Source organism: Centrocercus urophasianus, unplaced genomic scaffold (genome assembly GCF_019232065.1).
Source record: "Centrocercus urophasianus isolate 14NV4802_14NV808 unplaced genomic scaffold, USGS_Curo_1.0 seq_20, whole genome shotgun sequence".
NCBI lineage: Eukaryota > Metazoa > Chordata > Aves > Galliformes > Phasianidae > Centrocercus > Centrocercus urophasianus.
The window spans coordinates 9,610,049-9,636,013 of NW_024884756.1; the positions used below are offsets into that span (position 1 = coordinate 9,610,049).

The 25,965-nt window shown below is 40.0% G+C and overlaps 2 protein-coding genes across 5 annotated transcripts in view; both read right to left on the minus strand.

Annotated features, from left to right (window-relative positions):
• The window catches only part of PGAP1 (post-GPI attachment to proteins inositol deacylase 1), a 33,399-nt gene extending 16,375 nt beyond the window's left edge, over positions 1-17,024 (minus strand). The window contains exons 1-12 of the mRNA XM_042822363.1: positions 16,908-17,024; positions 11,955-12,108; positions 10,020-10,195; positions 9,369-9,540; positions 8,179-8,339; positions 6,439-6,491; positions 6,210-6,276; positions 4,519-4,624; positions 3,051-3,106; positions 2,891-2,974; positions 1,474-1,523; positions 158-209 (exon numbers count right to left, since the gene is read on the minus strand). Coding sequence (XP_042678297.1) covers positions 158-209; positions 1,474-1,523; positions 2,891-2,974; positions 3,051-3,106; positions 4,519-4,624; positions 6,210-6,276; positions 6,439-6,491; positions 8,179-8,339; positions 9,369-9,540; positions 10,020-10,195; positions 11,955-12,108; positions 16,908-16,940 — 1,164 coding nt within the window. The 5' untranslated portion in view covers positions 16,941-17,024. The remainder of the gene's footprint in view (positions 1-157; positions 210-1,473; positions 1,524-2,890; positions 2,975-3,050; positions 3,107-4,518; positions 4,625-6,209; positions 6,277-6,438; positions 6,492-8,178; positions 8,340-9,368; positions 9,541-10,019; positions 10,196-11,954; positions 12,109-16,907) is intronic.
• Positions 17,025-17,694: 670 nt separating this feature from the next.
• The window catches only part of ANKRD44 (ankyrin repeat domain 44), a 111,095-nt gene continuing 102,824 nt past the window's right edge, over positions 17,695-25,965 (minus strand). Inside the window, exons 26-29 of one of the 4 annotated variants that reach the window (XR_006169434.1) lie at positions 25,056-25,138; positions 24,296-24,387; positions 23,929-24,029; positions 22,081-22,165 (exon numbers count right to left, since the gene is read on the minus strand). Coding sequence is in view for 3 of the 4 variants with exons in the window: in XM_042822152.1 (XP_042678086.1) it covers positions 21,900-22,165; positions 24,296-24,387; positions 25,056-25,138 (441 nt within the window). In the remaining variant the exon portion in view is untranslated. Of the gene's footprint in view, positions 24,030-24,295; positions 24,388-25,055; positions 25,139-25,965 lie in introns of all 4 variants that reach the window. The other 3 variants (XM_042822153.1, XM_042822152.1, XM_042822154.1) reach the window with 3 other exon arrangements.

Sequence of the window (25,965 nt, forward strand, 5' to 3'; positions counted from 1 at the left end):
TCTTAGCTCATCAATTATCAGATGTCCACTTCTTGTATTCCTTCCCCTGGAATACAACTGCATGTTTCAATGCTGTAAACAGTACAGCTATATCTCCCAAGACACAAAACAACCCACCAAACACTCTCCCCTGCTCCAAGGTAGGTACAATGCTTACCTTGACGGTTGGAAGTAACTCAGCTCTCCAGGACAGATCAGCAGCTTCCAGACTGCAAAAATCCATGCACATTAAGGGATGAACACATTAATTAGCCAGGCACTACATTTTGACTGTGGACCAGGTTTCCCCCTCTCTACACAGATTCACATTTGTGAACTGGGAACAAGTCTAAGCCTACTGCAGTTGGCTACCACAGTCATTAATCAAACTATAGGCAATCATTTCAGATACTGCAGATCTTGTTCTTGCAATAACAAAGTAAGGAGAGCTCTAACTTTGTCATGCACAGCAATCAGTAACCACACAACAGCCAACATAATGAAAACTCTTAACAAACAAATGCAGCATCAACACTGAATTAACACACAAATTTTAACGTGTTAAATATCACAAGTGTCCATGGTTCCATGAATACCAAAACCATACTGTACAGAACAACACTTTTGCGTGCAAAACTGGTGTGCATCTATACTAAGTTACATAACAAACAGTAAGAAATTCAGTCAGCCACTTAACATATGTTTTTTAGAATATCAGGATTACATTTATTTCTCTAAATAGTGCTAAAGGATCTCAGGACAATGCTGATTTTGCTACGGATTTTACTTGGCTAAGTTTTAGACAGCAGTCCTGCACCATGTTAACCTCTATTTGATGCCAGTCACAGGTTATACAGAACAGTAACAGCCAAACATGTTTCAGCACAGCTCCCAAACACCACACCAGCTCAAATCTATCTGGAAGCTTTCCCTAAATCCAAAGAGCAGATTGAATTCACGTGGAGATAATTTCAGAGAGGAAAGCTAAGTCAGTGTTAAGAATAGGGTTTTCTTTAAATCCCTTTTTGTAATTACAGTAATGACATGATTCAAATATTTACTAACTGAGCCACATTTCTAAATATTTTCATATAATAATAGCAATAGCAATTCTGAAACATGAAAAAAATAAGAGAGATGCTTCTTTTTTTGAGGGCTTCAAGTAAGTGTTTTACGTCTTTGTCACAGGATTTTAAAGAGATGTTACAAAACACACAATTTAGGATCCAGTATAGCACAGAGCACCAGGAGCAACTTTTTACTGCTATAAAAATAAAAAATACAGCTAAAGAAAATTCACTCATTATATTCTGCATTCATGCAGATATTTTGAGAAAGCCTATCTTTCCTGTTTTCCTGCTGAAAGCACGAGTTGTTAACAGCAGTAATTCTACATTTGTTCCCAATCTCTTCTTAAAAAATGTATTTTATGTGCTCAAAAACTGAAATGCAGTCTTACAAGATCTATTTAAATAAAAAAATGTTTATACTCACCAGACTGAAGAATTGCTGTTCATACAGCCATAAATCCAGCTACTTGTGTCCTGTAACAGCAATACCATAATAAAGTACGTTACTGATGTGTGAATTTATAGATAGATTAAAAATAGTAATTCTTTAACTCAAACAAGGCAAGAGCTTCAGTATTCCAATTGTTCTAAAACTCTTTGAAAGAAGAAACTGCTGCAATTAATTTACAAAGGAGAAACAAACTTCCACCCTTCACCTCACTCATCTTCTGCTCAGCACATCTGCAGTGGCTATCTCTATAGCAACCAAACTCTCTTAAGGATTTAATCTGCTCAAGTGCAAAAGCAAGAATGGTGACAAAAGTGGTCTCTCTTAAACTTCAGTTGCTTTTAATGAAATGTATCCATTAACTTTTTTTTTCTTCCATTTCACAGCCAAGTCAGACTTCTGCACTAACAGAAGTCAACGTGAAGTCTGGTATCATCGTATCGGAATTGCAGCTGTGGAAGGATGAAATGTCACTGTGAAAGGTGTTGTTTCTTTTTTCGGGAACCATTTTCTTTTTTTTTTTTGTCATCTTCTCTATTTATGAATCAATACTGTTCTCTTAAAGCAAATCCAACGTTTGGCAAATAGAAGTAAAGACTTTGAAGCTGCTTCTGATAAGAACAAATAGAAAAGCTCTGAGGATATACACTCTTCTCCATAACGATGGTCTGAACCTTTTCTTTTGCAGTAAGGAGAATGGGAAGGATGGAAAAGGAAAGCATTTAAATTTTCTTGCCACTAATCCAAAACAGTCCTGTAATTCTAGGAGGTATATTTATCAATCTCCAGTTTGCCAAGAGATTACGTTCCTTCTTTTCAAAAATATCTTTTAAATTATTTCAAAAACATCTTGGCTGAAATGATACGTGTAGAACTAAAAATACAACGTATGCTATCAGCTCTCCACAAAGGCAACAGCTGAGAAGGTGCTATATTCTCAGCTGGCTCTCATTCACTTCCACTGCCTAGTGGAAAATTTCTGTAGAATTTCTGACTCGCTTCAGTGCTATCATGGGGAAGCAAACATATAAACAGCCTTCCTGATTTACAAGTATGGCTGAATCCTGGCAACACTGAAAATAACTTCTTCATCTAAAGCAATCAATACAGCTATACCAAATTAAAGAAGAAAGCAATCTGGAGCTCAGAGTAATAGAGCCAGAAATAAGACAGTGAAGTTGAGGTGGTACGGAAGGTTTCACACCTCGAACACTTAGCATGACATGCTAGAACAAAAAGTACATCTGTTGCAAAGCATAGGCTGTGACTGCAAATGGATGTTATTAATTCCAACTACTATTCACTAAATTGTCTTAAAATATGCAGTGAATCCAAATTAACACCATACAAATCAATAAACAAATTCCGGACAGAACAATAAGTATCATCTCACCAACATAGTGTTTTCACAGTAAACATGACTGTAGGATTCTTTGTGGCTTGCAAGAGGAAATGCGAAATATTTTCCATCAGAATCCTTAAAAGAAAAAAAAAAAGAACTCATTAGTGAAGAGGACAAACATAAAAACACAACGAAGAAAAATGTTACTTACATTGTAAGCTGAGTAAGTCCATTTTGAGGTTTTGACTTCAATCCACATGAAAGTTCCTAAAAAACAAATAAATTTTTATTTGTCACCTGAAGGAAATATTCTTCCTTATCTTTCAAATCTCTTCTTTTTTTTTTATTGCCTAAGTCTTGTCTCTCATCTTTAAGTGGCCTTAAATTTTATAAGCTCTAATCCATTCACAGGCTTGCTGCTTCTTAAAATTATATGCAACAGTTATTGTCAGTTACACAGGAAGTAACATAACTCTAGGATCCCATTACTACATATTAGTTGTAAACGGAAAAGTCTATGGATTTCAAAATAAGGCTCTCAGGAAATCAAAATAAACAAGAAACCGTGTAACATAAACACAATTACAGGGTGACAGACATTAAATGAGACAGCATTGGAAACATTCCCAATTTTTGTTTCCATCATCCTTACAAGAAAACTAACATTTATGTGAAACTTATGTGAAAGTAAGTCAAAGATGAGCTAAATACCACGTACAAGAAAACAGAAGGAGTTTAAAGACACAGGTGGAGAAAAAGAATAATACAATAATAAATAGACTGGATATATAAACTATGCAAGTTGTTGTGCAAGAAGGTTAATATTTTTCTTCTGCGTAACCAGAATAAGGTAATCACTCATTTAGTGTGAACAAACACAGCTCCCCAGGAGCTAGCAATTTCGATGGCCCTCTGCAGGACACATTCCAGCACATCAGTGCCTAAGTACTTTCTCATAAGAGGGTGGCCAAAACCAGAGACCAAAGTTCTAGCTATCTCAGAAGCTCCGCAATACTTTACATTTCAAACATTTCTGAAATAAAATGGTTTTCCTCAGTTCAGAGCTCTTCAGCAGTTCTAGGAATACACCTGTGCCCTATAAAAACATCTTTTTAGCTCCCAAAAATTCACAAGCTCAAGATTGCTCATCTGTCAACTCAGTGGTTGAAACCTTGTCTGTAACAAGGAAACCACCAGTAGGTGACCCATTTTGCCCTACTACTTGACACCGTTATGAAAAGGAAGTCATTGACGAAGTAGCCCAGGACATTCAGAATTTTCTTAAGTAGCACAGAATTATCACAGTGGCTCTACAATACTCACACTATCTCTCAAACAACGATGGGATGTAAGCATATATTACACTGTACTTTTAATGTCCAGCTACACCCAATTTCTGAGACTTTCTATTGGACATCTTGGTATATGTGTCTATTTAGCACGTCCCTCAGAATCAAAGGCATATAAAAACAACATGCTTATTTTTGCCCCCAACACTTTCAACCTATTTAGTGCTGGAAACCATACAAACACTGACCAGTTTACATTTAAAACCTATATTATTATTTTAGCAACGTCTAAAAAAGGACAAACTTTATTTCAAGAGTTTGCTGGTGAGAAGATCAACTCTTAACCAAGGAGTATCACTGCATCCTGTTCAGGAGAAAACTGCTGCACACCTGTAAGTTCTGTGTAAGCTTCAGGATTTTCCTCAAATATCTTTCCAGGGTGTCTAACAAAGTGGTGATTCAACACGGACATTCTCTTCTTGGGATCCTCAGTTATCTTAAAAACAAACAAACAAATAAATAACTGCCACGATCCGTAGGAATACAGTTTAGGGGTGCTTCGTATTCTTGCCTGCTCTTAACACAAGGAAACCGCACTATTAATCACAGAACCATTTGAGTTGGAAAGGACCTTTAAAAGTCATCTAGTCCAACTCTCCCTGCAACAAACACGGGCATCTACCCTACATCACGCTGCTCCAAGCCTGCTCCAGCCGAACTTTGAATGCCCCCGGGGGTGGGGCATCCACCACCTCTCTGAGCAACCTGTTCCAATGCTTCACTACCTTTATCTTTGAAGATCTCTTACTTATATCCGATCTAAATGTCATCCGTTTTACACTGAAGCCATTTTCCCACGTCCTGTTACAATATGCCCTGCTGAAGAGTCTGTTCCTTTCCTTTAGATACTGAAAAGCTGCTATCAGGTCTTTCCTGATACTACTACTATAATTGATAGTATTATTTAATTAGACACTCTTCTCAAAATATCACACTTTTAGCAGAGTTGAAAGTTCTTAGGTTTATATTTACTTATCTGGGGTTATAATTCTAGCTTAATACAACTCATTGAATATTTTTCCACCACCCAAACAGCTCTATGTCTATGCTGGGCTTTGCTTTTGTTCTAATTTATTTTTTATCCCACAAATCAAATCACGGAGACTAATGTTTTTTCTTCAACACCATGGACATTACAGTTGGTTTCTGTAAAGTTTTACCCTCCAGCACACTGTCAGTCAACTTCAGAGCAACTGCAATGCCTTTCTATCTCTATAAATCTCATGTTGAAGTGAGCGTACTTAAGAAACCAGTGAAATCTGTACCATGGATTCTGGAAAACCAAAAACCAAACATCTGTAAGCCTTCCTCTTTTATGCCTGGAGCTCTGCTCTTGCATATTTCCAAGCTCTGGACCTTAATCCCAATTCTGATTTATTGCTGCCTAACATCACAGAAAGAGAGCAGAGTATAATGGCAGATTTCCCAACAGTCTTCAAGAAGTAGGATGTGTGATATTTATTTAGAAATGAAATAAGTGATGATAACTGGAGATAAAAACATTAGCTTTTCTTTGTGCTAGTATTCGTATTTATTTGCCAGCCATTATGACAACACATAAGAAAGTTTGAGTAGCATCCTGCCTGAAATAAACTACCACAGTTTATCATCCTTTATACATGAGGTATAAAAGGGGAGTCGAAGACACTAAGAGGTTCCATTCAAAATCTGTTTGTTACAATGCAAGGTCAACTAAACCTACTGCATTAGTGAATAAAAGTTTAGTCCATACTCCAGCTATAAAACATCAAGTAATAATTATTTATAAAAGAATAAAAATTAATATAACATCTAATTATTTCTGACACCTTGAGCAAATAACACAAAGCCATGGGATTTTTTCAGAGACTGGTGCCAAAAAGGTAACAATTCTCTCAGCATGACACAGGAAAAATAAAAAATAAAAATCAAAAGTGAGCCTCCAGTCTATCAGGGTGTTATTTGTTCTGATTAAGCATTCTTTGATGGAAAAACAAAATGTACAGGATTGGGGGATTACGTACAGGATCACATTTACAAACCTGCCTTGTGTTCTCATCTATGAGATCAAAAAAAGCTCTGATGGTAGCCAGGATCAATTCCTTGCACCTGAAAAACAGAATTATAAATTTAAATCTAGAAAGAAAATATCCAGGGGAATAAAGAGGAAGAGACAATACTATGCTGACACAACATCGCTGTATAATGTAAGAAGAATAGAGAACAGAGAGATGTTTGGTCAGTCAATTAACTTTTGTCTCATTTGCTTACCACACTATGGAGAGATGGTCTGTTGAGGCCCAAGCCCGAGGCACAGCTGAACTCTGTTTGGAGAAGGAATAGAGTTAAGACATTCTTTTGATATTTAGTATTTAAAAATACTAAGCATGTTTGTTGGCCTTTTTTTTTCCTGTAAATCTATTGAATACAGCTTGTACTGTAGACATCAGTACAAAGACATGTCATCAAAATAACACCAGCATTGCTGCAATTTGGGCACAAGGCATCACAACTGCCTTGGTGATGCCATGGGCATGTCACAGGAGGCTGAATGCTTACAGATCCACATATCACACATGGATCTATTTGGGTAATTAAGAAGATTTTCAGGGAAAGGGTTTGAAGAGAATTGCATCTTCAGACCAAAACCTTGTTTACTTCAGCAAAAATAAGAACTTGCAAAACAAAACGACTAAGGAAGTATCTATACTAGATAGAGGAGCCTTGTGGTGAAAGGACGAACTATGTTGAAGAATAAACTTACCAAAAAATCTTCAAAGACTGCTTCTATGGCTAATCTTACTTATTTTTGTAAGTGACCCTGGCAAATTAGAACAGAAATGTGCCAGTGAAGTCTGCTGCTGAAAAATCAAGGACATCCTTAAAATAAAGGATCATGAGAACATCGTGCAGACAGGGCTGGATGGTCTGGAGCTATATGTTTGTACAAGTGCACCTACTGCATTTAGGGACTAACATAAAAAACCTCCCATAAACAGGGATTCTCAGCTAGTAGTACAACTCAATTCAAGTAAACTATGAAGAACTATGAATTACAGCCACAAAGAAAAAAATAAAGCAAAACAAATCACTCCACCATGTTATGGTAACACAGTGTGCATCGTTATATCCAGATGACAAAACAATAAAGAACTGGCACCACTACATAGGGGATCTCATGCAAAATTCTGGTGATCAATGCTCAAGAGCAATGCAAGTGCAGCAGAAGCAGAGGAAGGCTACTAGGACAGAGTTAATCTTCTTAGCCTAGCAGAACTAGAGCTGAGATTATTTATGCACAAGCTTCTTCACAAAGAACAAGGAGGGAAACACTGATTAAACAGAAACTACTGCAGATAACTTTTCAAGTTGATGTCAGAACAAACCCACTTATAACCTGGCTTACTCACTAGATGAAAGTTGGAAGCTGCAATTTTTCTTTCAAACCCTACTGGGGAGTGTTTTCCAGTGTCTTTCATGAAGGCAACAGGTAGGTAGGAGGCACGGAATGAAAAATAAAACTACTTCTATGACATTGTTTGATTAACGCTGGAAAGAGATGCTTGTAAAAGCAGAAGGCTGGACTAGATGGTCCAGAAAATGCTAAGTTCTTCCAAAAATAAACAATCAGGGCAAAAAAAAAGGCGGCTGAATGACAGAGTTGTCCTTTTGTAATCAAATGAGAACTCTATACTTCTACGTTCCTTCTGTTAGTGTCCACATACACACCTCTTGCAAAATGCGAGAAAATGAAGACTGAGTTTAGAACAGAAAAGTGCAAGAAGGTGATGAAAAAGAAACAGCCCAAGCGACACTGCTTTCTGCTACATTAACTACTTAGAGCACTATGTGTTATATACTTTTTCACACATATTACTCATATTTTGTTTCACTAGACTACATATTCAGACTAAAATCACATACTGATACATGCATTACATAAATAGTTACTTAACACAGCTCCATGCAAAAGCAAAAAAAGTTTGTTTTTTGTTGTTGTTGTTTTTTTACCACAACAGATAAGGCACTGTCATGCTGACTCAGTCTTGGTAGAAAAGCCAGTCCTGAACGAACTTGGTAATCTCTGAATCCTCCCGCCACAGAAAGGGTAGTTAAATTTCTTAAATCTTGGGCCTTTAGAGTCCAGTGATTGTTTACAGCTGTATAAAAATCTGTAAGATAGATCACAATTAATGATAATTTCCACACATCTGCTTTAAATACAAACATACCATAAAAATGTTCAACTAGAAGTTTTTGTAAGCTCCCCTAAAGACATTCAAGATCCAAGCATCACTCTGTTTTAACTGCTGTTTTAACCCCATGAGGTAGCAGTTGGGAAAGACAGACACACTTCCTACGTTAGCTGAGCATTTACATTATTTAAGTAGCAAATCACAGGTTTATTTTAAGTACAGCTATAGTCCAGAAACAGCAATGAGGAAGTATTATAATCAGTTGTAGAAGATTAATACAAATATAATAAATCAAATCCAGCAGCTACAGATGATCCATTTCCTCTGGGTGCCATAAAGAACAAAGAAAATAAATGCCTACTCTTTTCCTTCACTAATTCCTTCAATATCTACAAGGAACAATTTTCACTTACATAGCATATATTTCATCAGCACTATTTAGTAAAATCTATCATTCTAATAACTTAACAGTACATAAATAATGACTGTACTTCTCTTATAGAGCAGATAATAAATTGCTGCTTTTATGAAAATACATTATGTAAAACATAATTTTATCTATATTCAACATTCCTTCTCCCTGACTGAGAGCAACAAGCATTAAATTTAACAACTTCCACAAAAATATCCCCATTTAGTCAATTTATTTTATATATAAAGTCATTCCAGAGGTCAAGTTTTACAAAAAAAGAAAGAATATCATGCTCTGCAGAGCTTATAAATTTAGTTACGTGCTCTACAGCTTATTAAGTTTATATTTAGACTCTCAGCCCCTTCACAGGAGCTCAAATCCACAAAGTCAATTTTATACCACACTTTCAGTAGCTGAGTGCTCTCAAGCAACCATCATAAGAAAGGAATAGATTAATGACAGTAAACAGAACAGTACATTTTGCACACAAAAGCTGCTGCAAGGCCACAGCAATTTGCAAGAATCTCACCTGTTAATGCTAGAGAAAAATCAGTAAAGAAACAGAACGTATTCAGGTAAATTGCAGTCCTTACCAGTAAGATATCTGTCCAAAGGCATTACAGGTGCAACATGAGGGGTAGCTTGTGTAATGAGGAGGTTTATAAGTTCGGGCTTAAAATTCTTCAGGGTAAGCAGTGCTCTTGCAACAAGACCACCCATGGAATGACCTACTATGGCGACGCTGGTTGGTGCAAATTCCTGACCCTTCAGCAAAGACCAGAGGGTAATGAGCATATCAAGAACAGATTTAGCATTAAACAAATCTCCTCTGGCTAACAGCTGTCCATTTTTCTCCTCAAATTCACTTGCATTCCCTCAAGGTTAATACTAATTAGAATGACACAAGCTAGCAGAAAACTTTTCTAGGAAAAACCAGATGGAAGGTGATGCTATACTACTACTACAATAAGTTAGGGAAAATTTAATGCTCTGCTACAAAAAGGCACGTATTTCAATGGAAGAATTTGTTTTGAAACAACATAAAACCTAACCCAGACTTTGGGATTATCACAAGCAGTACAAACCTATTAAAACAGAGTATTTCTCCCTTCTATCATTGGCATGTTCAATACATCATAAACCGTCCCTCCTTATTCAACGTTCTTCTGTTTCCAATCAGAACAGACAGGTCAGCATTCCATTCAGAAACAAAAGTAAATAGTTTAGAATATGTCACTCCTTACCTTGTACAACTTAAGAATTACTTTTAGGCATTCATGCACAAATTTGGTCTGCCGTTGCAGAGTACCACCATACAATGCAACCAACTCCTCATTAAAGTTGACACTGAAGAAATTAAAATGATACTTGAAGTCAAGATCCTCTGCCTTTCTAAGAGCGATGGAGCCAAGAGAACGCACTAGGAAAAGAAATCACATCAATTAAGCAGCGACCATTAGACAATCCTTACATCATAATTCATACATAGACACATAAATATGTCATCTATTAACAAATGCTATCTTAAATGTATAATTAAACTCAAGTCTTACATAAAAAAGAGGATGAAAAACACATTCAAATGTGTTCAAAAACATTCAAATGTTTTTCTAAATGCAATCCGACTTTGTGTCACAAAAGCTGACTTGAATATATAAATAAATAGAACAATCAGCTGGCCAAAGACAGTACCAAATTGCTAAACGGACAATGGAAAATTTATCTTCTGTTTTTGTAAGAATTCTTGTAATACAAAGAACTATTAGTAAATAATTATAATAAAAGCCTACAGAAGAAGGTGGAAAAGAATACATCTGATGAGATGGCAAAGAAAGTTGCAGTGAACTAGCAAGAACTGCTGCTCTCAGCAGCTGACTACATAGCCACAATGTCTAAATCAGATATAAGATCAATGATTATGCTTCTCTTCCTAAAGACTTCACTCGCACCTTATCACCAAGAGGGCGAGAATGCAAAATGCAGAAATCCCTCAGCTCTGCAGACAATACTCTTGCTAGGGCTTTCTAAAATTTCTTGAGGACCATCAACTTTTAGAACAACATTTCCAATGGAGAGGAAAATGAAAGCACAAAGAACACTTTTCACACCTGATATCTTGAGGGAGAAAATGCCCTGTTAACAAGGCCTTGCTTCTGACCTGTCATCCACCCGGGCTGCTGCTTAATACAGCCTTCATTCACAGTGCAGAACTCTCACTGCGTTCCACATCTGTGACAGGTTCCTAACTAGAACTCAGGATCTCTAACTTCCCAGTTTCAGGTTCATTCCCAATATTTCAACCAGACTATCATCCTGCACTCGAAAGCTGAATTTTGGAAATTTTAAAAGCTTGGTTTCAGTGCCCATGAAAGATAATGAAATCTCATCTTTGAGAAGTGCCCAGAACACACCAAAGGAGAAGCCCAGCAGCACTTCCGCTTTCACTTCTCAGCAAACATGAGCACAGTTTCAAAAAGCTTGTGAATAACAGTTAGCAGCAACTCTGCTCTGCAGCAAGGCACCAGGCTTAAAAGGTATTGTCCCATAATAAATACTAAATCAAATATGAATTCTCATGCTAAATCCTCTTAAAGCAAAAAAAAAAAACAACTCCACCACCACCAACACAACAGTAACCTATTCTGAGCCACTGATGAAAGCAGAACAGAATTATTTCAACAAAGATTTTGAAAAATGAGCCCAGCTTACTGCCAGTCTCCTTAAATCAATTTCTCAAAACAAAGAATAGATTTTAGAGGCCCTACTGTAAAGCAGCATGTTATCTGTGGCATGTAACAGTACTGCAACTCACCAAACTTGTTCTTCGTACCTCCCCTGCACGCAGGTACCATTCTATTTCCTGTTCTGCCATGTTTTTGAGACAGTATTGCTTCACAGCAGCTTTGCAATACATTACAGGCCATCAGTTTTCCATACGGTATCTCCCATTATCATGATATTTATAACCTCCTCTGGATATTATTTTCTCTACAAGTCTGTAAGCATTTACAGGAAGTAAAACACTTTGCTTGAAACTGACCCGGACTAATAAAGATTTTCCCTGCCATAAGCAGATTGATGTTACCGTCCCTGCTGATGCTATTTCAAATAGAAAACCCCTTGCCATCACCTAATGCGTAACTACTCTGCAGATGGGCTGTAATTTACCAAAGGCTTACCTTGTTTGTAACTGCCAGCATTTCCAGGAAGAAAGAGAATTGGAATGCCCGTCAATACCAGATTCTTGTTTTCTTCAGCATAATTCCCTTCTCCATAGAGGTAGAGCTCATACGCTGGATATCGTCTGGCTGTTTTCTTCGGTAATTTTATTTTCTGTTGCAAAAGAAAAATGCAGCACGGAATTAAAATACTACCTTTGAGGACACATGAACTCAATACAAAGGAGGCGGCCTGCACCCAGTAACAAGGCGTAGGGGCTCCAGACTTACTGAGGCGCTGCTGATGCAGATTGGACTATCAGCATGCTCTCATTACAATGTATCCTGCATGAAAGCCGTGAACATGAAGACCCTGACGCCTGGAAGTTCACCCAGTCACAGAAAACTAAGTAACATTTGTTTCTTGGAGAAAAGGCAGCTGCAGGGTGACCTCATTGCAGCCTTTCAATACCTAAAGGGAGCCTACAAACAGGAGGGGAACCAACTGGTTGAAAGGGTAGATCACTGTAGGACAAGGGGAAATGGTTTTAAGCTGAGGGAGGGAAGATTTGGGTTGGATGTCAGGGGGAAGTTCTTTACAGAGAGAGTGAAGTGCTGCAACAGGCTGCCCAGAGAGGTTGTGGATGCCCCGTCCCTAGAAGTATTCAAGGCCAGGTTGGATGGGGCCCTGGGCAGCCTGGTCTAGGATTAAATGGGGAGGTTGGTGGCCCTGCCTGTGGCAGGGGGTTGGAGATTCATGATCCTTGAGGTCCCTTCCAACCCTGGCCATTCTGTGATTCTGTTTCTGAACGCAGTCTTAAGCTTAAAGGAACCAAACTCTGACACCCAGCTCCTAGGAACACTTGCTGACTTTAACTGGATTTAAACAGCATGACTGCAATTACAATTCCGCAGTTGCACACTCCAAGCAAGCCTTGCCTTGTGCCTCAGGTGAAAAAAGTGTTAAACCATAAATGCGTCTCCCAGGACAAGAGATTTGAGACCAGGAACTGGGACATCTGTGTGATCCAAATTACTTATTTTTAATGCCGTTGGATGATTCTGGAGTCGTGTCCAGCATCACACAACTCAGAACAACCCTGCACTATTTGATGCAGCACTGAGGCTGAATCTCTAGAGTGTGACTATTGAAGTGACAGCGATTTCTGTGAGGGGAAAACCACACAGGGAGCAGGAACTGTCTCCAGTGATTCTTACGGAGACATCATCTGTAACGCGAACTTAAACAACAGAGCTAACGGCGTGAACATGGCTGAGCAGAAAGAAAGAAGCCCGTATCAACCTGAGGAGTTCTAGTCTTTGGAGTCAGTCGGTTGGGCCACAGACACACACTTGTACACTTGTAAAATCTCAAGAGCCAATTTACAGCCAACTGATATCCTAAAATGTTGTATTTCTTGTATTTAAAAAAATCAAACTAACTGAAAAACCGACCCACACCACACTGAACACTGCACTACAAGTTCCCAAAGAGCAAAGAACAAAACCTCGTGGAACCTGATGTCTTGCTTAAAGCTCAGAGCAGGGAGTCACAGCTCTCACAGCCCTGTTGACACTGCTCTAAACTAGATAAGCAGTAAGCAAGAAAACATCTAATTCACTTCCCTATAGATATTGATTGGTTTGTAATTTCAGGTTTCCAAGATAAAGATTTATAACATTTCTAGAAATACAAAGACATTACTTATAGCTCTCACTTACTTATGTTACCATCCATGGCACATCAGAGACAAATATAATTTAAAATATGTTAAGGTGCAATTTTTGTCTTAAGGAAACATTTTATTTTATGCAGCAAGAAAAAAATTAAACTCAGTTTTGCATCAAAAAATGTCTCTAAGGTCTCTGTTGTGAGCTTTGCCTACACAGAAGCAGCTCTGCCTCAGTTTCCTCTCAGCTGTGCCTATGGGGAAGCTGTACTTCTCTCCCCCATGTATCACTCCTCCCTTCCCCTCCTATTCTCTGTCTGTTCCTCCTTAACTGAGGACCATTTCCTTTCTCCCTCAGTTTTCAAACTGTTTGCCATACCAGCTATTGGCAACACCCCCCCTTATGGTCTTCGATGCACATTTGTAATAGAAGATTAAGATATATCTCAAGTTTTCTCTAATGTGCTATATGTATACGTATACATATATCACATTATAAATACACACAAATAGTCGTAATTCCTTCACTCTGAACAAAAACCACTGGGCTCTGTTCAGGCCTGACGCTTGCAGATCACCCATACAATCTCCTTTTTCAAAGGCATTCAGGTTTCCATGCAAAAAAAAGCACAGACCCATCCTTGCATTAAGTGAAACAAGCCTTCATTAGTAAGCTAAATACACTTCCCAACTGGCCAAATAATCTGTTCAGCTGCTCCTCCACAGCACCATTCTGGTTTGTCGAAAGCTTTCAGGTAACATAAAAGCCAAACAAACTGTCACCTTCAGGTCAACATCCCAAGTAAAAACCTACACAAACCATGAGAACTGTACAGCCACAATATTGTTTTTTTTTTCCTGCAAATTGAGGAGCCCCACTATTACAACAGTATGGTGACAGAGCCCAAGTGTGAAGCAGGTAGCCCTGTTCCATGTGGGGGTTTTAGGTCTTGAATTCCCAGGACCTCAACTACATAATTTGGTGTAATGAGTTACAGCAATTTGTTACAATGTCAATGTAGGCTTCCTTTTTCATCTTACTTCCATGGAAATAAGGTGTATGGGAAATAGCCCTCCATACCAACTTTGGAATCTCTCACTGAGGTGAGCCCAGCAGGACAAGTATTGGTTATATTCAAATGTTGTGGTTTACAACTCGGGGCGGGGGGGGGAAGGGGGGGGGGGAAGGAGGGAGGGAAGAAAAAAAAAAAAAGAGAGAAAGAAAAAGGTTAAGAAGAAAAAAAAAAATCCATGCCAATATTCTTCTACTTGGCATTAGCTCAACAGCGAGCTGTTAGAAAAACATGGATTCCAGAAAATCAAACCTACTGTGCTTCAGTGTTCAAGGAACTGCCTGTTGTGTAATGCAACACCCAAACCAGAAAGAACAAGCACCTCTACCTGATAGTTTTGCCTGGTAACGTCACACCAATGGCAGCACTGCAAAGTCCACACGTTAAAATGAAAACAAACAACCCCTCCAAGAACAAACAGGTAGCTGAAAGGTACGATGACTTCACTAACCCAAACAAGTTGATATTCTCCTCCGGAAGCACTGCTTTCCACACAGTCAGAGAGCTTACTCTGGGAGCAGTTGCTGTGAGAGGCAGCAGCACAGCCAGATGTGATGTGCATGGCTCCACATGGAGCTGCTGCCACTTCCCTGTCCCTGTGCTCATCCAGGGCCTCACACTTCTTACAGCACAGAACCTATGTCATGGAGAATACAAGCACTGGCATGGCAAGTAAACACAGAAGGTGTGTGCTGGCAGATGGTAATTTCAGGCTACGCCTGATAACATCCAGATGTTGTGGCCAGCAGGGTCAGGGAGGTGATTGTCCCCTTCTTCTCTGCCCTCATGAGGCCCCATCTGGAGTACTGTATTCATTGGGTCCCCCAGTGCAGGAAGGATCCCAAGCTGTTGGAATGGGTCTACAGAAGGGCCATGAGGATGATCAGAGGGCTGGAGCACCTCTCCTATGAGGACAGGCTAAGAGAGTTGGGCTCATTCAGCCTGCAGAAAAGGAGGCTCTGGGGAGACTTGATACAGAGTCCTTCCTTAAAGGAAGCTTACATGCAGCAGAAAAATCAATTCTAAACACAGGTAGGTAATGACAGGACAAGAAGGAAGAGTTTTAAGCTGAGAAAAGGAAGACACAGATTGGATGCGAGTGGGAAATTTTTCCACTCAGAGTGGTGATGCGCTGGCACAGCTGCCCAGAGGAGTTGTGGGTGCCCCATCCTGGAGCCGTTCAGGGCCATGCTAATTGGGGCCCTGAGCATCCTGAGCTGGTGGCTGGCAGCCTGCCCACAGCAGGGGTTGGAAGCAGGTGATCTTTGAGGTCCCTTCCGACACAAACCATTCTAGGATTTTGCCAGTAACTTTGATTTGGTGGCTTCAGACTGAACCTGAAGTAGAGTCTGGCTACCAGGAGACCTCAAAATTTACTGCATGATGTTTAAGTGTTTGCATTCTTTGTGAGCACGGTAGAGTAAAATTGTTCAAGCAGCTCCCTTCTGGATGCCACCATCGACACGACCTGACCATACCAAGGTTACCAGACACACATTAACTGATCCAAAATGAACGCGCTGCTTCAGTACAGCAGATTTCCAAAGAGATTTTTACAAAGGCTTCGTCAGCAAAGCCCCATCAGGCGCGTAGCCCTCCCAGCTGCCGGCAGCGCCCACCTGAGCGCCTCTGCTCGCCGACCCGAGGCACGGGCTGACGGCTGAGCTTCCCCCTCCTCACACAGCCGCCCGGCACCCCGCAGAGCACGGAAGGACCGTGAGACGGAACGAGCCTCGGCCTGCGGGCACCGACGGCCCCCCACGGTGCTGACGGAGCACCTGGCCGACCAATTTCTCTTACACAGGAGGAACGCGCCTCTGACTGGTCTCTCCGCGACCACAAATCACACGCCTATAACTACCAGGTGGAGGAAAAAGCAGCAATCTTTGGTCTTCTTTTGCGCAGGTGACAGCACTACACATAACCCCACAGGTAGATGGCTATTTTCTAGCGGCTCAGGGCGCACCGCCCACCCCCACAACTCGCCCAGGCTGCAGCCCCCTTCCCAACAGCAGCACGCCGGGCACACGCGAGTTCGGAGCCGCCAGCAGCCGTCCCCCTGCAGCCGCCTTCGACCGCACGAAGGGGCCGAGGAGAGCCGCCCCCGGCCGCGCCCCGGCGGAGCGGTGAGGCCCCGACAGCCGCGGGGCGGCGCGATGCCGCCTCACCCGCCCGGCAGCCGCCACCTGTTACGCCATCGCCGCCTCCCTCCCCGCGCAGCTCCCGCTCACCAGGTACTCGGGGTACTCGTACATGTAGGTCATGCTGCACCGGTTCTCCTCGTAAACGAACAGCACGTCCCGCACCCCCAGCAGCACCAGCGCCGCCAGAGCCCCGTACAGCACCGCCGCCACGCCGGGCAGCCGCCGGCCGGCCCGCCCCATGGTGCCCCGCCACGCTGAGCTGCGAAGCGGCGCGGAGGCCGCCTCTCCTCGCTAGCCGTCCGCGCGCAGACACGGCGGGGCGGGGCCGGCACCGCCCGGGAGGCGGAGCGGGCGGCCGCCATCTTGGGAAGGGCGTGCGCTGAGCCGGCGCTTCCTCACAGGTCCGCCCGTGGCGGGGCGGCCGCGCGTGCCGTGATGGGGAGCTCAGGGCGCGCTGCCGCCGCCGCCTTCTGCTCAGTGGCGCGTGGGAAAACCACCGTCCCGGCATCGCGGGAGCGGGGCCGCTTCCCGTTCTTTAAACGAAGCGCCCTCGGAGCACCGCCCCCGCGCTGAATATGTACGCGTGTTCCCCTCCTTTGAATAAACAAACAAAACGTACTCCGTTTTTCCGACAGTATTTGTACCATTTTTATTTGTAAAAATAACCATCTGAATGCATATCAAGTGTAGTTCACGGGTGGGGTTTCTCGTTACATTAATACAGCATTCAGTAGTTGAAAGGAGTTAACAAACTGTGCTTGAGAGGGGCGGGCTGAGGCGCCGCATCCTGCCTCGGGAATACGGGACGTCGAGCCGAGGGCCGCCGTTTACAAAAGAAAACAATACCGACAGAACCCCACCGAAACAATGCAACAACATTTCATATCGTTTATTACAAACGTTATGCAAAATATAACACTGGCACCAGATTCGTATCACCGTGGGTTGTAAGGATATATTGCACATGCTAAAGCATAAGATATGAGACAAAACCTACAAAACATGAGATATTGGCTTTAATATGTAATCACTGCATACAAACGCATAAAGTCACATTTACACGCACACTCGGATTGTCACTAGTTTCAAACGCCCTTTCCTATAACACTGACCTAAGGTTTACTTTGTGTAATAAGAAAGCCTTTTCAGCACTGCAAAAATTAGACGTTATTCCTATAGAAATTTAGCATATCGATTTTCATTTCAATGCAGGTAGAACATACGAAAAGGAGAAACACTTTGTACATTCAAAGAAGGTTTGAAATGAAAATTTACTGGTGATATATTGCTTCTGTAACACTCAAATGAGGAAAAAAAAGAAAAAAAAAAAAAAAGACAACTTCCACAAAACATTTCCATCATACGCAAATATAAAAAGGCACTCTAATATTTCTTACAAGACTAAGAATAAAAATCACAATTTCTTTTTTAAAATCATCGTCAAGATACACAACCGAGTTTCTCAACAGTACAATGGATAAACGGTTCATTTCATGTGTTTGTCCTCCTTTCATCATCTGGCAGTGGTTTACTGCATAAAAGTACCAAACACATTATGGTGCCCTTTTAGTAGCGATGAGCAGAAATCCCCTGAGCTATTTCACAGCAATTCAGGCAGTCCGGAGGTTGTAACTCAGTATCTGTGAGAGAGACACGGACCCAATCCCGCCATGGATTCCACCTGCGACTGTGGTTAAAACACAGGATGGGACCATCCTGCTAATAAAGCTGGGCAGGCTGCTGCCCGTCCCAAACACTCACTGTTTGGTGCAGATACAGCAGTAGTCCACGTACTGCAAATTGCAGGATCCGGGGTTAAGTGCAACAATTATGTGTGATTAACTCTACCCTCGTACAACGTCCACAGAAAGGCAAGGTAATTATTTACAAGAGTAAAATTATTCCCATGCCCTAAATAACTGCTACAAGCGATAAATTATATTACAGCTTAACGTACTGGCATACATGAAAAGGGATTCTGGCAACTCAGGTGAGATCTGAGGCAGGCCAATGCTGCGTACATCCAAGCGCCTTGCTCCTGTCCCTTCTCCTAAGAACACCATGCTCAGAACACGGCTTTCCCAATGCCCTTAGGATGCCAACAGATCACACTTTTCCAAGACTTCTGGAGTATTGCGTACTTACATCATCACTGGGTTACAGAAATGATTTCTCAGTTAAGTTTAGATTTGATTCCCAGAAGGTACAAATTAATTCAGTAATCACCTATGCTTCTGTAACACTGCATCCATCGTAAGCAGCAGCACATATTGCACTACCTGTTACCAGAGTTAGGAGGTATTGCAAACACACAGAAATATTTTCAGTAACTGTGTGGCAGTGAGTAAAAATACTGGTTTTTATTTTCTTTTTGAATGCCTGCTTCAGATAAGACAACATCCCCCTCGAAAAGAGGACTGGTTTTCTCCAAATGAAATGATTTCATATAGGATAACATCTCTCTGCATTTCAGGGTTGGACTATGATTAAGCTCTGTTTAAAGTAAGATGAAGGTGCTGCCTATCAGGCAGGTGCCAGCCATTTCCCATTGGTTTGTTCATTTTAAATGCCATCCTTCCACAAAACAAAAGTAGTAAAACATGGGATTTCCATTCATTTCTAAGCAGACACCACTGAAAACCAACAACTGTCTCTTATTTTCAGTGCTTGAAGTGAGGTGGTTATTGCTATTTTGCAGCTTTTACAAGCTAAAACTTTGAATAAAGTCAATGATAAAAATGTTCTGTGCTATTTCTGAGGAGGAAACCACAGTTTCAGGTGCTCTGTCATTCTACTGCAGAAAAGGCAGGGTTCAGGGAAAATATCATTATCCTCACAGAGCTGCCTCTCAGGATTTTTTGTTGCAATTGTTGGAAATGAATTATTGTTCAAGAAAAGAATGCTTAATTTTAGCAAGGCAAAATGAACAATATATCATTTTTCTAACTGAAGAACTGAAGTTTGCAGACAGCTTTTACACAGTTCAGTGGAACACAGCTAAAAACTGCAACTAAACTAGAAATCCCTACTGTTCATTTACCCTGCCAAAAGTGTACACTGAAGCAGCAGCTCTTCTCCCTCTCCCTCCAAAGACTTAGGCCTGCAGACATTCTGAGCATGGATCACTGGAACTTTAACATCCCACTCTATGCTATATTACCCTTTTCCTCTTTCCTGTGGCTGTACAGTGTTCTCTCACTTGTCTAGCAATGTTTTGGATCCCTTTCTTATGCTCTTAAATGATCATGCATTTTACCAATATAGCCTGTGGACTTCATCTTTGTATTCCAAGTGGTAAGATGGGTGCACTTCCCAAGTGCATAACTCCCTTCTTTCCACTCAGGCCATCACTCCTGCCTCGATTCACATTTAATTTTGCATTATGCTGAAAAATATGCACAAATACTACCATAGAGAAAAAGCTATAGTTATTTTTCCTGGGCATTTGTTTCGTTTCAAATAAATATAAACACATTTACATTAAAAGCATATGAACATTTTCCTTAGCCTGGAAAAAAAAAAAAAAATAACAACAAAAAAAGAACAAACCTGTGGTCAACACATTGTTAGTTACAAATGTCATCTTGAAACCTGTGTCATAAAATGTAAAATTCACTCAAGACTAGTCATTACCTCAAAAGTTTATATTTTTGTGGTTTAGAAAAGCTACTTCATTATGTCACTCACATTTGAAGAAAAAATAAAAGCAATAAAGTCTTCCATTTATTCACTGAAGCATTTTGGTCCTCTTGGTAGAGCTGGTTAGTTTGGATAGGCGTTTGTTTTGTTTATAAAGTCTCATTCTTCCTTTTGTACATCTGTTGTAGAAGAGGGTCGGGGTCCATTTGACCTAGAAACTTTGGCAGAAGGAGTAAACATATTCACAAAGCTGACATTGCTTTCAAAGCTGGTGACAAAAGGCTCTTAGAGTGCATCTCCAATCCCCTGCCTGGTCCATTTTTGTTTTCTCTCCTGTTTGGTATTTCAACTTTTGGTGTTACGCTTTCATTGCTTTACCTTTGTTCTGTCAATCCAAACAGTGGCAAAAGTGTTTTAAAAATCAATACTGTCTACAGTAAAAACAAGGTATTTAAGCATAGGAAAAAAAAAAATCCCTTGAAGTTGGCAAGACATCATAAACCTTTACGTACACCTTTGCCTACACCTGATTTTTCATTTCTGTTCTGATACTAGCTAGATTCCTGGTTAACAGCTCAGGTGACAGAAACTTCTATTGACCTTAATTCCTTAATTCTGTAGTGCAAATCAACTGTTCATGCTTGTGCTGAATTGAGGTGTGGGGGGGGAGGACCAAGCCATTTCCATTTTCCACAAGTGGTTCCACTAACATCAGTGGGACATATGTTAAGACAAGTAGAATTTGGCCTGAAGAGTTTATATTTTTCTGATTGTGTGCTGTAACTAATAACTGTAAAAAAGTGCCTTCTGTACGTTTAAGTGCTTAATGCATGCGGAATGTAAAACATTTCTTTTCCTGTAAAAAAGTAATACAGGCAGATTTAAGATTTACAACTTTACCTTTGGTTTGTGTGGAAAAAAAATACCTAATTATTAGAGCCCCTGGAACTAAGAAACAGACAAATAGAGAAAAATGATGATGCTATGAAGGCTACGTTGGAAACACATTTGTGTACTAATAGTACAGCTAAATCACTTAAGTACCTTTTACAAACAATTCCCTGTTTAATTGTGCTGTCAAAAAGAAAAAAAAGGCATTTTCTTTCTCTCTTTTTTTTTTTTTTTTTTTTTTCTTTTTCTTTTTTTTTTTTAATACTTGAAGTTAGAGGTAGAGACTTTCCACAGGGGCACTTAGGGCCTAAAGAAAACACGAGGAAGACAAAAAGCCACAGAACAGTAATGGGAATACGTTCCAGTAAATGCCCCCAACTTGGTTATTTAAAGGCTTAATTCTCATCAGCACTACAAATCTCAACACCTACTTGTCAAGAGTCATAGTTAAGAATATCGCAGTGGGATTTAAGCTGTCTTAAAAGAAAAAACAAAAACAGAAACTGAAAGGAAATAGCAATGAAATAAAATTTTTTGAATACCAAAAAGTCAAAATGTTTCAGAATCAGAATCATTTTCATTGTACCCATCCTCTGTTCCTAGGTTATTACTCAAGGGCTTATTGTAAGAGTTAATGCTACCCATAGCGGTGCCATCGCAGAGATGCGTCCTGCCCAAACTGTCTTTTTTATAACAAGCGAAGTTGAAAGCCGTCATTGAACTGGAAGGAGAAAAAGGCATCATGGTAGCCAAAATGAGTGCCAGGCAGTCAGCCACGTCTTTGTTAGGAGCGCAAGCCAGGGCTGGCGTATGACCTGGGCACAAACGCAGACAAGGCAACGGTTAGTACTAAGGGTACTGAGAATGGCACTGAGCAATCCTCATATACATCTCTAGAGCACTTTGTAGGCAGGAGATGTATGTCCAGTTACAGTCACATGCCAAGCAGCAGGGGTGTGTTACTGTTCTCAAATTAGACATGCTGGGAAGATACACACTTCGTAGAGCATTTAAATCGCTGTGACCACAAGCACTGCTTTTTTTAAATCAAGGCAAACAGACTCCACAACAATATAAATAAAAGCACTTGCCAAACATGATTCTACAGCACAAACAATACGGTGGATACAGAACACGGGTGTACAGCAACACAGACAGAAACTGGCTTCAGTTTCTGCACAGATGAACAAGTCTCATTCTGAGAACAACGGCTTTCATTGAAACATGACAGATATTAGTTTAATCATATTTTGAAGTAATAAGCAAACAATTTCAAAGACTGGTCGGTTGAGAACATACTCAACTCAGAGAATTTATTTAGGAATTAAATTTAAGAAACGAATTAGATCAGCACACGTGGTACATGTACAGCAAGTAGGACTATCTGGATATTTTTCACAATTTGCATTATGTTAGAAGAACAATGACTGTATTCAGTAAGCATGGCCTATGTTTTGTAATGTGAAGTTAAAATAATACTGGTATCAGTAACTCTAAGAACGGGGAGCCATCAAGTTTGCTTTCACTGCAGTTTAACTTTGCTCCTGTTCAAGTGCTTCCCCAAATCAGCTCTTCACATACACACATCTTTGAAATGGATGTGCTGATTCTGCTTTCTATCTATCAGTTTTACACATTGCTATGTAGTACTTCAGGACTTTCCAACAACTCCTCTATTCTAAGTGCAAAGAGTTCTTTTGCAGATTGCTGCAATATTAATCTAAAGCAATGACCTCCACTGATATCCTACTGCCTCAAATAAGCTGAAAACATCTGCAGCAGGTGAGTTTGAGAACAGCTTTGCAGCAAACTACCCACACTCAGGCATCAACAGCAGTGAATAAATACTCTCAATAGAACTCCCTCTTCTACTGTGTTCCAAGTGCAAGTGTTCTTTAGAACTATACTTTTACTAAGATTGTACTTAAATTTTTCTCTTCTGCTCTGCGTAAGCAGCTACTCTTAAAAAAATCAAGCTAGTATCAACTTTAAACTTAATTTTCACTCATTACATACATGCAAATTGCCTAGATCTTCATGTATGATTTTACCTATAAAAAACTATGGTTAGAAGCTATCCCGGTTCACTTTCCTGTCCCCTTTCTCTAAATGAGGTTAGGGCCAGATGACTTCTGCAGGACTCCTTCATGCAAGTCCATCTGGTAGCATCTGGTTAACAATAAATACCACTCTGCCCTTTTCATCCATAGATCTCAAAATGTCTTGCAATAATGACTAAGTAGCAGTATTGTTGCTTTACAGATACAGCAAGATGGAAGTACTGAATTGTTACATTAATGCCATGAAGTCCGTATTTTAAGAGAAAGCAGCATATTTCAGGAAGACATTTTGTAATAAAAAATAGAAGCACAACCCTCTATAGACTCTGTAATGTTTAAGGAAGGACTTCATTGAGATCTGAAATAAAATTATCAGATTTATTAACTCATCATTTATTTTAGGAGGCAACAGTAATTCATTTGCATCTTGGGTTAGGTCAGACAGTTGAAAACGACAAGTATTGCTCTCAGAATGAACCAGGACACAATCAAACAAATGATGATGATTTTCTTCCTACCCATTAAAACATGCGCTGATTGAATGCATAATCCTTAATTCTTCTGCAAGGAGTCAGAATTATCCGGCGCCACTTGCATGTTTAGGAAATTCAAGTTACCACTGCACTCAAGCATTAAAAAAGACTAGCTGTTGACAGTACATGCAAAATGAACAGTAAAAGGGACCACTGTGATGTTGAGGATACATTTTTATATTAAAAAAAAAAAAAGTGTCCTTTTTAATATACTCACACAGCTCACTGTCTGTTCTTGGAAGAATATAAGCATCAATGACGCCTTCAAGCTTTTAAGTCTATTGCTTCAGTCTGTGGTAAAATTACATGATAGGCACCTACTGAAGATTGTCTGAGTGTATTATTTACTTACCATTTTCATCTACTGCTAGGACACATGCCCCTTTCGCTAGTAACTCCTCAACTACCATCTTTAAGCCATTACGTGCAGCAATATGGAGAGGTCTACAAAGCAAAACAACAAAACTCAAGTTTATTTTAAAATAATTATTCTAAGGAAAGCTAGGTTGCTCCTGTTTAGAAACAGCTAATGGGAGAGGAAGAACAACTGCAAATTGAAGGGTGGGAGGGAAGGGAAACGAGCTAAGGACAAATGGATTCATCAGCAAGCACTAAATCAACTGCCTGAGCTCGTGGTTAAATCTTCTGCTGTGGGATCCCTCCATTCCACTCAAATACTTGCAGCTGGAGTAAGAACATTGATGGCTACAACTCTGCTAGTAATGTGCAGTATGGAAAGCAGTTGTACATAAAATATGACCTCAAATAATTTGAAAAATTAAATGTAAAACCTTAGATTGATTAAAGTGAATCTTGAAATAGAAAATCAAACAGGTAGATGTATGCTTATACAGTCACATTACGAAACGACATTTTGATACAGTGTTCAAATAAATGACCTCGTATTTTCCACCAGATCACGTATACAAGGAGCATTAAAGAAGTCAAAAGTGAGAATGCAATATAAATGCAGTGTTGTCAAGGGCAAGCACTTAAAAAAATAGTAAGAAATCTAATTTTATCTAGAAAAAAATCCAAGACGTGAAATTGAGAAGCTAAATCAGAATCTTCTGGAAAGTCAATTGGACTTGAGAGGATCAGGCAATACTTACGTCTGCAGTGAATTATTTTTTGCATTAATAAGGCTCTGTTCTTGTATCTTGTCAAGTATTAACAAGGCACATTTTTCATGACCCTAGTTGGAAACAAATAACTGTATTAATTTAATGAGAAGTTTAAAATTGAGGCAAAATAAATGTTATATACAAATGTGAAGTGTAAAATTTTATTTAAAATACAGAACGTTAAAATCAGTTTATAAGAATCTGTAATAGGTGAACTGTAAAAGCCCTATTGCACCATTTACAAACTGCCATTACTAGAATGTTTAGCACATTTACAGACGTAGGCAGTCATCTGTCTTTCAGCCCTCCACTCATGCAGAACTCACCTTCTCAGCTTACAGAAAGACTTGAATTTCCCTCAAGAGAAATTATTCAAGTGATTACTACAACTACACAATAACAGAGAAAATGAGGGTTTAATCTCAAAAACTAACCTGTACTTCCTAGGATTTTTAAATGCCTTCCCATGCTATTAATGAATTATAAACTATAAAAGCTCTTCAGCATCAGAGCTCTGTGATGATCGAACAGGCAATAACAGACCAGAGCCTTATTTCTGAGACCCTGGTAGCCTGAAGGACCTTAAAAATTCCATGAAGTTCAGATGTCTACAGAAACTGGAGTGACGCTATCTGGAATCCCATCTCTGAACAGGAGCAGAAGAAAAGTCTTGGAAGAGGGAATGCCATGGACACTTTGTTTTTATTTTTTGCCAAGACAGGCAACAGCAGTAGCAATTGGAACCAGTGGGAAAAAAAAGGAGGGAGAAAAGACATCAGCATCAACCTTATCAGTGCCCCTACTTTTACTGTTGCAGAATTCAAGATAAAATTCTGGGTCCCTTTCACAGAATTTGGAGAAAAAGAATAAATATATATCTGTTTTTTCTTGTTGTTTT